The 14931-nt window shown below is 39.8% G+C and overlaps 2 protein-coding genes across 2 annotated transcripts in view; one reads left to right on the top strand and one right to left on the bottom strand.

Annotated features, from left to right (window-relative positions):
* Positions 1 to 10591, top strand: part of LOC111861374 (G1/S-specific cyclin-D2) — a 57038-nt gene extending 46447 nt beyond the window's left edge. The window contains exons 4-5 of the mRNA XM_023845882.2: positions 8219 to 8364; positions 8965 to 10591. Coding sequence (XP_023701650.1) covers positions 8219 to 8364; positions 8965 to 9186 — 368 coding nt within the window. The 3' untranslated portion in view covers positions 9187 to 10591. The remainder of the gene's footprint in view (positions 1 to 8218; positions 8365 to 8964) is intronic.
* The window catches only part of LOC111861372 (splicing factor YJU2), a 211595-nt gene that overhangs the window by 193359 nt on the left and 3305 nt on the right, over positions 1 to 14931 (bottom strand). The window lies entirely within an intron of this gene.

Here is a 14931-nt window from a genome sequence, read left to right as displayed (position 1 = left end):
CCAACAGACAGAATCAGAATATTTTATGTTTGTGATATTTGTAGCGTTAAACCTGATTTAAGCATGTATTTCCAGTGATTCTGACATCTCTGACACGTATGTATCTGATGAAACCGCACTGAACAGCGCTGTTCAAACGCGTTACTAAGTTCCAGTACCAACCGGCTTCTGAGCGGACCCAGAATACCGACGTAATAAAATCAATTTAGCGAGAAAAGGCAGGGTCCAACTTGAATGTCTTCCTACCTGGGATACTAACTAAAACGCCCAACCTCTTATCAGTTTTTCTGTAATATACCTGTCCAAAAACCTGAATAGCAGCTTGCTTACCTGTAGTTTCCTAACGGCACGGTCTCTTGACGAAATATCATAAAGTAAATCCATTCATCAACTTCCCAATACTCAATGTTTGCTCATGTAGCCAAGAAATTTAATTTTTTTTGATGGAAACATACTCCGTTGGGCCCACAAATAAATACATTCTACACCCTCACATTCTGTATTTCTTTATGCGTTCTTTTTACCATTGTCCTCCCATCTGCGCCTTGATCTTGCAAGTGGTCTTGTCTTTCCGACCGAAAGTGTTTGCATTTCTTATTCGTGCTACATCCGATGACACTGTCCTTGATTTCATCATTATTAAAATATTTGTTGAAAGCTATGAAGGTCCTCATTATGCAGTTTTCCCCATCTCAACCCTTTTTCTCGTTTCGCTCTCACTTTAGAGCATAGGGCTGATTCTAGTTTTATTGATCATTTTTATAGACTGTAGGTCTCCTTCGACGGGAGATCAGCTCGTCGCAAGGCCTCTATCTAAACAGGACAACACAAACAGAATAAACGCATACACACACTAAACATCCATGCCTTGTAGGATTCGAACCCACGATCCCCCCTTCCGAGCGAGCGAAGACAGTGCATGCCGCTCGGCTACTGTGACCGGCTCGCATCCCATTAGGTGCTAAATACTGCCCTCTGCACCCTGTTATCACACACCCTTATGTTCCTCCCTTAATGTTTGATTTCTTTAGATTAACGTTTCCCCATTTATTTCACAACTATAACGGCTACTCAGCTAGTCAGGAAATTCGCAGCATTTCATAGAACCCGACGTTTCGTTACCGCGTTCACAAGAGCCCGACACCGATCCCTCATAAGCCAGATCAGTGCTCACCACATCCGCACAATCTTCTGTCTCAAAGATCAATCAATGCTTCTGTTATCCTCCCGGTCACGCCTAGGTCTCCCAAGTGATCTCTTTCCCCTAGATTTTCCTCCCAACATTACCCCTTTTTTTGGACGTATTCAGGCTCCAAAATGTGACCCCGTGCGCCCATTTGGCATCTGGAAGAAAGCCATCAGCGATATTTGTGACGGTCCCTGTATTCACACACGGAGCTCGAGTGTTGTGTAAGCAAGATTTCTCATATTCGATAGCTGGAGGGAAGAGCGACCGAGGACAGGACGGGGACTTTTTCTCACGCCCTAAGCAGAGCCTCTATCCAAAAGTTTGGGGCCAACATCTTTCAACTGTTTTCAAGGCTACAACACTATAAACCGTCGCTCTCGTCTTTGTCTCTGCCGGAGAGAGCTGTGTTGACGGAGATGGCGCGGTGATCGCAGTAGCTCCAGAGATCATTGTCAAGTAGACCGTGGGTGCGCAAGCGCTCGCGCAGGGTCTTCCCCTACGTACATAGTACGCGAGATGGGCCGAAGGCATCCCTTGCTTAAAATGTGATGAGATAGAAAATAACCAAATGAAGAAGAAAAGTAGGAAATCTTGCAGGGAATAAAAGGAAATAAACGGGGATAAATAGAAATAAACAAAGAAATTATAAAAGGACTCAAGGAAGATAAAAAGAAACTGAGAAATTAAAAAGGGTACAAAACTGTAAGAAAATAAAGAAGGGGAATAATTAAAGATAAAAGGAAAATAAGGAAAAACTGAAAAAAGTAAACGAAGAATGGAAGGAAATAGGAATAAATGAAGATAAAAATAACACGAGGAACAGAACCGTGATGAAATGGAGAAAAATCAGAGGATATTGAGAAAGCATTGAAAATAAAGGAAACTATCCCTGTAACATGCCTTGGAGGCCCAAAGACTTGTGAGACGTCGGGGCTCCCACATGTTATACACAACTGGCTCACAGATGGCGGTGATGTCAGCGTTACGCGCAGGCCGCCCTTTACCCCAAGAAAAATGCCTGGTACTCATTTCTATTAGAGGCTCAGTCGACCCCAGAGCCATAGTGAGGCTGGAAGGATTAGGTTAGTTGAAAAAATATTGACCTCGTCGGGAATCTAACCCGCGACCTTCCGGCTTGTAGCTGTTACAAAATGAATAAAAAGAAGGGACGAAAGAACAAAAGCAGCGGCAGCAGTAGACTAAACAAGATGGCTTAAGCTATGTCACTTCTGACTTGAATTCTGCCCGGTTCGAGTCTCAGTCATGATATCTGTGGTCTACCTCAAGTCTATAGACACACAGTGATAGTGCCTTAAATTCGGTCACTACCCGTTCCTTCCCCGTCCTATTCAGTTCATTGTAATCCATTCATTCAACGCTACTGACATCGTCGGTAAATACATTAGGAATAGTACTGTCTTCTGGGACCCAGTGATTTGGCGCAGGTTCATCGGCGTTTCGGAGGAACGTACTGCCAACGTATTCAGGGCTAAACATTAAGCCATGTAACGACTAAGCAGTAACCACAACATTCTGCTTCCTGGTTGATTGCGTGGCTTAATCTCTGGCCCTTAAAATGGAGGCAGTACGTTCCTCCGAAACTTCTACCAGATTACACGGCGTCACATCGCAGACAATACGAGTAATACTGTTCAAACTATGCGTGAAGCAGGAAGACGAAAAAAAAAAAGATAAGGAAAGACCAATTACTGGCAGCAGTTTATAACACGTGTTATTCTTACCGACTTCATAACCCATTTCTGGGTGCTTCTCGGACGTTTATGAACAATGCTGTATCAATCTAGTTATGCTGGGCTTGTACAGGCAGCGGTATCAGCCAGCGTTACAGATGGACACGTAGAAACCCGTTACAACACTTGCAGCCCGCGAATCTTATTCCGGTAAGAAACGTATTTCCGGTTAGGCGTAACTGCCGGAAACAGAATTATCGGACGAATTACGAAATGTTAACGAGGAAGCTGCTGTTTGTAACCCGAAACAAGGCGTCCACACAGGAAAGGAAAGACTAGAAAGTGAATATTAATGTTATCTTAATTTGTATTAATATATTTACGAGGTTCTCGAAACGGTAAAGTCATATTCTAGTCTTACGGCGTATCATGTACGCGGTTATACTGAAGATAGAGGCAGTATATTCTTTGTAGCAGATTGCACGGGAGACCGAAATTTTAGTTGATTTGTATTCGAATACAATTTTATGATTTGCAGTATGTTTCGGTCTGACAGCCAGAGACCTGGGTGAGTTTCGAACCAGGTCCCTCCCACTTTCAAGTCTACGCCGTTACCGCTATTCTCATGTTTCTTTTATATTTCATTGTAACCTTAATGTGAATTTTGGGAATTCCCACAAACTGTAGTGTTTATAGATGTTAAAAACAGGTGGTACGTACAGTAACCACCGTGCTGTCCGGGGTTAACGTATGTTTCAGTGCTCATCCTGCCACATAACGAAAAAGTTGACAACATGCAACAGTATGGATAATCAGACTTAGTGAGAAAGACCGCGATTAAAATTATACTAAGTTCGGAATGAGCCTTGAAACACCGTCTGAGTAGTCATGAATTCCAAGGGCAGTCCTGACTACACAGGCTAAGAGCATCAGTGGCCTATATGACGCAGTCGTCTGGACAGGAACTTGTGTTTCAGAATTACATTACAACAGTCACATTAACCCTTCATTCTCAAAATAAACAGAAGTTATTTTCTTAAACAACATTAACTGGCTGGCCCTTGTGGCGGAAACGCAATTTGTTTCTTGTGAGGTACGAACTGGATTTTTATATATTTGCCTGAAGGTTTCCAGAGCCGTCAGGCAGTAAAATATGGTTATGAGTCTCGTGGGATTCAGAAGCAAGAATGACTGCTGGGGAGGACCGGTAGTTTAGCGGTTATGCAGTCAGTCTTTGAAAGGTTAATGAAGCGAACATAGAATTCATTCAGTGCTTGTTACAACAGTTCAGAACCTCTTCTCCTTCCTGATACACAGATTTTGTCGGCAGAGTTGGAGAAGCACTGACGGGAAGATAATATTAAAATGTGTCTTAAATTGGGTGGGAGGGTGTGCATTAGATCTGTTTCAAGGACCAGTGGCGGTCTTTAGGAAACACGTCGATGAACTTTCGTTTTTGAAAATGCGGGAAATTGCGTTTCCCGAGGGACTGAGCTTCACAAGGACTGCTCCGAGAAATTAGTTGTGTACCTAAACGCCGAAAATTAAAATAGACCATTGTATTGTATTATATTGGAGAGGGTGGGTTTCCCCATGCACTTAGACCAGATATTGGTCCATTGTGCGTCCCCCTGCGATACTCTACCAGTCTATACCCTACCGGTACTGGTGCGTGCCATCAGTCCCGACTCAGCCAGCGAGTTCGGCCTCTACTGGCTCAGCGGTATCTCGATGCTTCCCCCATCTACCAGAGGCGTTAGACACTACTGTTGGGCGGAAATGTCCTGAATTTGGCTCAGTGGTCCCCTTGGGACATGAGGTTCTTTTACGTGCCGTAAAGCTACGACACGGGACCCACGGATTAAAGTCCCTCCCGGAGGACTTGTTCCCTGAATTTTTCCGCCCTTAAAAATTCCACGACCTCCGCCGGGTTTGAACCCGCGTACCTTGAGTCACGAGGTGGGAACGTTACCCTAAAATAGACCATACGCAGACTTATAATTTGACCTGCCATCCCAGCGGTAACGTGCAGTAGTGGTATCTTTGGTAAATGTGGGGGTGAAAGTGTTCATAGCTAAAAGGGAAGCACAGGATGAAAAATTGGTGATAAGAAGCTTTATAATTTGTGCTCTTCGGCAGATATTAGTAAGGCGGTGAAATAAACGGGGGTTAAATAGGAAGGACGAACGGGGGAATAAATTCCTACAGTTTTGCCGGAATACTGAAGGGAAAGAGGTCGCTTGGAAGACTAGGCGGGGATAGAGGAAAAACGTGGTAGTAAATAAGATTCAACGAAGAGTGGTTTCAGCTGGCCCACGATAGGGCACAGTGAACATGGTGGGGAAATGGCCTGACCCGTTGAGTGACTTTCGGATATACGAAACGTCGTATTATTTACATAATGGGCAGTGTTCAAAGAAATATCTCGCGTGATACCATTGTAAAGGGCATGCTTGAGTCGTGTGATGCCTGTGTGTCACTTTTGCTCTGAGCTAAGCATACAGGCGGTCTGCTTGTGTTATGATTTTCATGACTGAAACTATATTGTATTCTCTCTTTCCAATGCTGTGGCGGAGGCCCCTGGAAGGGTGTTCCCAGCAGGATGATGAGTTGGGAAGGAGGGAACTGTCTAGTCCCGCCATAATTCTGTAACGCCTCCAGCCTGAAGACGTTAAGTAGCGTACCTACGTGCTAACGGAGGAGAATAGTTTTAATAGGAACTGTCATATTTTGGTATGTGTAACCCTTTAATAAAGACTGCATTTCTTCTAGATAATATACAGTTTCAATCGGTACCGTACAGGAAACACATCTACGTTACAAAGCCCAACCGGTTAATGCTGTTTGGGGAAACAGTCGCTGTTTATTGTGGGAACCATACAAACCCACAGATACACTGTGTGGGGAGGATGCAGAGTTTTTGTATGTTCAGTGCAGACCTCACAGGAAACACTACATCTACGTTACAAAGCCCAACCGGTTAATGCTGTTTGGGGAAAAAAACGCTGTTTATTGTGAGAACCATACAGAAGCCACAAATACACTGTGGGGAGTATGCAGAATTTTAGGATGTTACAAGCAGGTGGTACATGTAGTAACCACTGCGCTTTATAGCGTTAATATTAACCGTTACCGGCTATGTGATATTTATATAATTCGGTTCCCACCTCACGGTAAACAGACTACGTTCTGAAGAGCACTGTGTTCTGGGATATGAAGTTGTAGCCCAGTAGAAGGCAGCTGGAGATGGTAGGATATTTGTCCGAAACGTCGGTGTACGTCTACTGGAGTACGTGAGGTTACATCCCAGAACACACTACTCTTCGTAGTCACTGTTATCAGCCTTCTATTTGCAGGCTACATTTGCAGTAGAGACCAACCGGTTAATGCTGTTTCTAGGGAAATAATCGCTGTTTGTACCGAGAAAAGGGTGAAACAAATACACTGTGGACAAAATTCGAGGATTTTTGTGATGAAGCAGCTGTGTGCTCTAAATGTCAGACAATGCAGATTTTTTTGCCATATTGGCCAACAATAAATTCCACTCTTAAGGATATTAATGAATAAATATGTCATAGATATGTTTAATTAACTACAAAGAACACCATTGAGATAACTGTATTGTAATCATAGTGCATCACCCTCCCTCCCCACCCACAGTGCAACTGCAACCACTGTCCTATTTATTTCAGGTCTAAAGACGGCCTGTATGTGCTGGGTATAAGCTAGGAATCTCATGCTTCCCGAGATGGGGAACCAGTGAAACCATATGTAATTTTACATGATAGTCAATGTAGTTCAGTTGAGAGAGCAGTTCTACAGATCGTATATCCAACACAGTGACAACAGGCACTGAAATATGCAATATGCCATGACATGTTTCTGTACAATCAGGATACAATCAGGAACGAAAATCTTACCGAGTTACCAAAATTGTGCATGCATATGTAACAGCCTTTTAAGTAATAACTCTTGAGAACTTAGTAAGAAACTGTTGCCTGAGGCATACATTAATATTCTTAATACAGTAAAACTTGGTTATAGCAACATCGGTTTCTGCGACACCTTGTCTATTGCGTCAAATATTCAATGGTACGAACTAATTCCTCATAAAGCAACTGTTTTTATACCTTGCTTAGTACGACATGCACAGATGCATCAACCTCGTATGTAACGTCATTTTCATTCCTGAATTTCTCTGATATGGACATTGAACGTAATTTAGAAAGTGTGTATTGGGCAAGTAACAGGAAACAGATGAAGATAACTGATTACTGTACTCGTATCTAGGTACAGTAAGGCACAACAATTGTTGTAATCTACTGTAATTTGGTGAGTAGGCCTACCTTTAATATACAGTATTAGTGCGGTGTGTATTGTCAGTGAAAAGCGCTGTAATATGTCTTTGATATTACACATTTGGGCAATTCCATGTTAATGTTACGTTATTCTGTACTTAACTACGTATTTCACTAAAAAATGCAACATTTTAACTCGGTTTTTGGTAGATTTTTACGTGACTAACATAAGGCTACTGTGGAAGTGCCCATTTCGGTTACAACGACATTCGTTTATAACACTATTTTTAGGTCCCTTTGATGACGTTATAACCAAGGTCTACTGTACTTTTATCACATGATACATTTACGGACCTGTAATACACCTTTATATTATTCACTGTGTATCATAGAAACATTGAAGATCAACATTTTAGGAATCATGATAAAAGGGGACAGTGAAATTAAACATTTAAATGTATTCTACAAAAGTGTGTTATGGTGAGTGCAAGCAAATATCACAAATTCAGACGTATCAAATTGGCATATACGTATATGTGAAAGGAAGTGGATTTGTTATCGAATGACATGTTGATGCTGTTTCACATTAACACCATTTGTTAGCAAGAGTAACTATGTACTGTGTGAGCAGAAACATACATCAATCTGGCTTTTATGTATAAGACATGCAAAATATCGAAGGCACTGCCGCAGCAGTAGCACAAGCCTGATGAATTACAAAACAGGGCTGAACTTAACCTCAATGCCCATACCTCACCAATAAATTAGGGGCCCTGGGTATTGAAATAATATAAAATACAGGTTTTAAGAACAGATGAAGGGATATTTTTTCACGAAAATGACAACTGACAACAAATCATTGTTAGCAGATCCATATGCTGGCAGATTTAGTGTCACTTGCAAATAGCTCATTGATCGGTAACTGCACTGTTAACTTAATATCCTGCTCGACTACTGCAATTTTGTTTTACACATCTAGAGGTACGTTTGAATTCATAATGGCCAGCGTAAAAACAACGCATTATATGTTTCTGTTGCAGATTATTCATTTTCTATGTACACTCCAAGTATAATTGCCGCAGCGAGCATAGCAGCAGCTCTCGATGGCTTGGAATGGACAGTGAAGAGTGGGTGTTCACTCAGCCAACTGCTAGACAGGCTACATATTATCACAGCCATTGAAAGGGTAAGTTAAGGATCTACTGAACATTCCTATTGTGGTCTACTGGGTTATGATGCTACCTTGAATTTACCCTAATGACAGAGACATATTCCTTTGAAACAGTGGTACCTTCATATCAGATCACAAGGTGTCACTGTGGTGTTTGGTTTGAATTTCAGCTAGGACATCACCTGTCCTGTTTTTTTTTGTGAGTTTCCTCACTTGTTCCAGGATCTTACTTAGGTTATAACTATTCCATCATTTTTATATCCACATCTGCCTAGGATCAAACACTACAAAGAAGTGGGCCTCACATCAATGTAACTGGCACTCAACGAGGCCAAGATATTTATGAGAATTGCAAAAGAAAATGCATTCTTTCAGAAAAGAGGAACGACATACAAAGTTTATCTTCAGAAGGTTAAAGATTATTATTGTAAGCACTAGTGGACAGATATTTGTATATCATGTGATTTTAACAGAGCTGTTTATTTCATTTTCCAATTGCTTGATATATTTGTTCATATGCAGTAGGAACTAAAAAATATATCTCTTAGTTACCTTATGTATGTATGTAAAGAGGTTCTGCTATTAAATTTTATATACAACATTTTTTTTTTTCAGGAATACCTACAAGGTTGCCTGCACTTACTCGAAGATATGGTAACAGCTACTGTGAATAGCCGAGATGTTGACTGTAATGGAGGTTCACAGGGAAATGGCTGCACAACAGTTAATTCTAGATCAACTTTAGATCATTCTTCACCACTGTCTGGTGGAACAGAAAAGATAGCAGAATATGGGAAAGCTGGAACGCCGACAGATGTGCGAGATATTCATTTCTGATTAAGACCTTGTGACAGGATTGTGGTCATGCAGGAGAGCATCACATTCTCAGTGCAACACAGAATGGAAGATGGCGAATCATTCTTTCCATGTCTGTCAACCAAAGTGCTCTTGAAAGCTAAGCAGAATAAAAATTGTGCCTACTCAGACAAGACTGTGTGTTTCTATTACAACCGACAATCAGAGTAATGGAGGACAAGGTTAAATGGCATACTGTCACAGATGAACACACCAGAAAAACAATTTAAAACTGTATGTGTATGTATTTAATAGAACTTTCCAAAGATGTCAACATTCAAAGTGTTAGAAGCAGTGCTTTTTTAGAAAGGTGTGTGGGGGTGTACTTCTAATTTTTCAAAGAAAGAAAAAAAAAAGGTTAAAATCTTGTAATTTAAAAAAATACACTTATTTTTCCTTTGGCTATTCTCATGTTTAGATTAGAATTGTTATTTTTGGGTTTATGAAAGAAATAAGGCAGTAGTACATCATACCATTAGGCACTGATAGATAAAAGCCCTAGTTAGATGGAAACAAATTGAATTACAACCTACGTAGAGTCCATATTAAGGTACAAAGGCAACACTGAATAACGACTTTCTTATTGCAGAAAATAGTAAGATTAAAATTTGTCTTGGGGTTCTCCATAGTTGGAAGTATATTACTGTTAAATGAAATGTTGTTCAGGACCTTGTACTATTGAGACCTGATTCCACCTGAGCTAACCATTACTACACTTTGAGAACATGGAATAATGAGAGCCTCGCTTTGCAAGGGGAAGGCAATTATATACGCTTTAAAATTACACTAATACCAATTATTTAGTTATAATATCAGAAAAGAAGAATAAAAATGCTTTAGTCACCGAGTCATTTTTGTAAATATGTTTTGATTATGGTCACTATTAATCGTAAGCGTAAACAGCAGATATACAAACTTAATTTTTTATGTGGGTTCCTAGATAATGTAACAGATAATTTGAAACTGGATTACTTCATTTATGTGTGATTTCTGTTGAATACTTGGATACAGGTTTCTGTGGTTTTAAGTCCCAGCTTATGAGCCATCACTGCCAAGCTGCTTTCTGCATGCTATGGGAATATACTTCAAATTTAGGCTGCATTTAAGGGGGGGTGGGTTGACTGGGGCAGTTAACCCCAGGGATGGCACGGAAAAGACGTTGAATCCACAGATTTTATCTAGATGTTTGTTTCTCAAAAATAATGGAAATGTTGGTTTGTATTTTTAGTTGCCAAAAAAAAGTGGCATGGGCTGCCACAGTGTGATTACCCTGGGACCATGACATATATACTTAGGTTGTACCAAAAGTCACGAGCAACTTTTTTTTTTACATGCAACCTGGGAACAGCAGACGAAAGAGAGTATGGTGGTAGGTGGAACCAGCTGTTGTGTTAACCTTGAGTGTCTTGTGACGTCAATAGCTTGCATCACGTGACCAGTATCACTCCTAACAAAGTGGCCGACAACAATACGTCATTTCGCCAGCGTGCTGTCATTGAATTTCTTATGAAAGAGGAAATCCCTGCTGCAGATTTTCACCAGAGACTTCAGCGTGCTTATGGAAGTGTGCATGGGTGCGAGCAGTGTTCGAAGATGGGTGAAACATTTTAAAAATGGCAACACCAGCATCGAAGATGCGCCTCGGAGTGGTCGTCCTCAAACAGCCTCAACTGAATGCAACAAGGAAAGAGAGGATGAGATCATTCAAGATGACAGGCGTGTGACTGTGGACACAACAGCCCAAAAACTTGGAATAGGGCACAGTGCAGTACAGGAGATGATTGAAAGCTTGGGCTGTAGGAAAGTTTGTGCTCGCTGGGTCCCGAGGTTATTGACCAGGAATAGGGCACAGTGCAGTACAGGAGATGATTGAAAGCTTGGGCTGTAGGAAAGTTTGTGCTCGCTGGGTCCTGAGGTTATTGACCGAAGACCACAAAGGTCAGCGAAAGCCATCACCTCAGAACTGCTGCAGAGATATCGACACAAAGGCGATGATTTTTTGCTCTGTATTGTGACAGGTGATGAAAGCTGGTTTCACCATTTTGAGCCTGAAACGAAACGGCAGAGTATGGAATGGCACCATTTGCATTCTCCATCAAAAAAGAAGGCAAAGACAGTGCCATCAGCTCTGAAGGGGATGGGCACAGTCTTTTGGGATGCAGAGGGGTTTATTCTGGCCGAATTCCTGGAACCTGGGCAAACCATCAATGCTGCGCGTTATGTCCAGATGCTGCACAAGCTCCGTTGCGCATTGCACGATAAATGTCTGGGACGAAACATCATCCTGCATGACAACACTCACCTCCACGCCACTTGCCTCACATTGGAAGCAACTGCAAAGATGGGGTGGGAAGTTCTTCCACATTCCTCCTATAGCCCTGATCTGGCACCCTCCGACTACCATCTTTCGGATTTATGAAGGATCAGCTGCGTGAACATTTTGAGACAAGGGAGGCAATTCACAAAGCAGTATGTCAGTGTCTTCGGATGGCTCGAACGGAATTTTACAGAAGGGGAATTTTCAAACTCCCAGAACGCTGGGAGAAACGTGTACAAAGAAGTGGTGATTATGTGGAAAAATAAAGAAAGGTCTGTAGATTGAGGTGGTGTATTTGGTTTGTCAATAATAAAGCATGTTACTTTACAAAAAATTGTTGCTCGTGACTTTAAGTACGACCCTCGTATTTGAATATTACAGTTTCAGATTTAGACAAATATCGCTGTAAGCTTCCTATGAAAAGAGCAGTCATTGTTAATCATCAGCAAATATTTGATCTAAGGACTGTGAGTGTACAGCAGGCTAGACAAAAGTATTTGTATTGTGGCTGTAAATGGGATTAACAGTAATAATAGAGCTCCAATGATATTGAACTTAATGAGTTATCTTGTTCATATAAAGTACAATAGCTAATATTGTTTTGAGGTTTATTAAATGGACAGTGTAAGGCAATCAATCAATGCAATTTTGTTCTATAACTGCGATAGGGTTAAGAACTATAACACATTCCAAGTATTCGGCACATATCAACTTAAGCGAAGAAGTGATACATAAATATATATTCAGCTGTGAAATCATGTTCTTGTACATTCACATGCAATGGCCATATTTTTCACAATTTTACTACAGACATCCATTTTTACTTAAAAGACTGTCAGTGGGGGTATTTAGTCCCTTCTAACTTTTAAACACCATCTGCTATTCGAATGAGACGTTACTATTTATGTTAAGTCTTCCGCTCCTTATTGTTCATTAATAATGTAATCGAAAATGTAGTTAACTGTACTTAACACTGGGCTATTGTTTTGTTTATCAAATAATGTAGCCATTTAGTCACTGCACTACTCTTAAATTACTTCTCATTATGAAAGAAACATGTAAAATAATATGTTAATTTGGGACAACTATGAAAGGTATAATTGTGTTTTATATACATATATATATATATCAAGAGCAAATGTACCAAAATCTGTTGTTAATTTAGTTTGTTGGATGCTCAGATGTGTGAATGGTAACTGCTGTTAGTAAGACCAGAAAGTACACATTTCAAAATTATGTTTCATAAAATATTTTGATACACTATTGTTTACAAAACATTTTTACTAACTGAGTCCTAGACCAGTGAAAATAGCTGGTAAATTAACAGCGAAATGTCCCAAAATTAATGAGGCAAAACAAATGTGGTATGTAGTTTGACATGTTAGTGTCTACTGTTGAGTAAAATGTAACTAAGCACAGAGATGTGTATAGTTGATACTGAGGGTGAATTAATGAGTACTGGACAAATAAATATACAAATTATGCTTATAAAATATATTTAGACGCATGTTTTCGGTCCCACATGATTAATTGTTCAGATTTTATGTTAACTGTTGTACCATATTTGATTGTGTAGTATATAACCCGTGTAAAATTTGACACAAAACTAAAAAAACCTGTTGGAATTTTATTCTGCTATATTCTTTGTATTGTGTATATTAGCACAATATAACCTAAAGTATTTCATGAAACAAACTTGCCAGTGCATACATACTGAAATCTAATCGTATTTGACATGTTTAATAGTCTAGAATACCAGCAAACATCAAGTAATAATTTCCAGAATCAGAAAAGGCAAGTCCCATGGTCTCAATTTTGGGACGAAGAAGCCTGTTATATTACATACACTACTTATTTTTATGTGTCAGGTGTAATTGTCTTACTTCCAGTTCTGGTGCTGTAAACTACATAAGAATTGTCAGCATAAAACGACGTGACTGAAGGATAAGAGACAGAAAGTGTTGAGTGAATACTCTGCATTGCTGTGCCATCTCTTGTAAACGAATTACAAGCGACTGAAAACATGCCTCTAAGCATTCACCAGGCTTAGAAAAAAATTCCTCACACTTTCTGTTTGTTCAGTGGCAATCAAAGGATTAATTATTTAGCAGATGTTTTTGGATTGGCAATACTTTTTGAACATTACATAAAATGGGACAAAATTTATGTGAAAAACATGGTGTGTATTGTTTATAGCAAACAAAGGGTTAAATACTTAGCAGATGTTTTTGGATTGGCAATACTTTTTGAACATTATTGAAGAACACTTAAGCTGTTTTACTTACTGGCTGACTTAAATCGCATTTATGATATCATGTGTGGCAGTTTGAAAGTTACATAAAAATGAGCACATCTAAACAAATGTACCTTAAAATGTGTGATTGGGAAAGCTTGCGGAGAATATTGTTGTGATTTATGACTCACTCTGACTCAGATATATAATATTAAATAGGTTTTTAAAAATGTTATAAATATGTTACATATATTGAATTTGTTTTCTATGTAATTTCAAAGTGCACTGTACCGAACACATATCATACCCGTATACCATTAACGAACAAATGCTGCCAGTTTCTCAGTGAAACCTGTTCTTATTCAATTACAGTGTCGTAACAGACATGTTCCAACTGTCCTAATGCACAAACCGCTGTATACACTTCCGATATACCTCAGTGTTCCGATAATCACCTTACGAGTGGCTGATATAAGTCTTTCCTAGAGATTCTGTACATGATTTTACATATATTATATACAGATATAAAAATTGCATGGTATTATGAAAAACTATTATACTTTACTGCAATTTTATTGAAGAGATGAGATATGAATGAAGATAGATTTGTAGCTATAAAATGAGAATAAAGAATGAATTTTTTAAATGTGGTATTTTCTTTGATGATAATATTCCACTTTAAGTACTAGAACATACCAATACTAGTACACGGAGACAAGTATATATATATATATGGACCCTCATCTCCCTTAAGCTGTTCCTTTGCTCTCACCATGGGAATGTTTCAGTTATAATTATATAATCACCTTCAGTAGCAACAAGCTCACAGGACTGATGCAGGATAGAAAGGGCTGGAGAGGAATTCTGAAATGGTGGTTATGAAGTCTCCTAGGACATGCCTCTTCAGTCTGAAAGTCAACTGGCATATAGGAGGAACATGTCACCTCCATCTTCAGTCAAGCCTGGAGGTTGAGGCGATGTGTTCCTCCAAAACATCTGTTCACTTTCAGCAGACTACACAGCATATTGCAGAAAACAAAACTCTTCAGAAGTTAGTCAAAAAAGTTCTGATAATGACCTGAAGGTAAAACCAAAGCCCATTCTAGGTGTGATCTTCCCATCCTCACAACCTGTTTTCATACAATCTGTATTAGTATCACTGTGTTCCACCCATCTC

Source organism: Cryptotermes secundus, unplaced genomic scaffold, assembly GCF_002891405.2.
Source record: "Cryptotermes secundus unplaced genomic scaffold, Csec_1.0 scaffold289, whole genome shotgun sequence".
NCBI classification, from domain to species: Eukaryota; Metazoa; Arthropoda; class Insecta; order Blattodea; family Kalotermitidae; genus Cryptotermes; species Cryptotermes secundus.
Note: the sequence above shows the minus strand (reverse complement) of the source record. Positions and strands in the feature narration are given on the sequence as shown.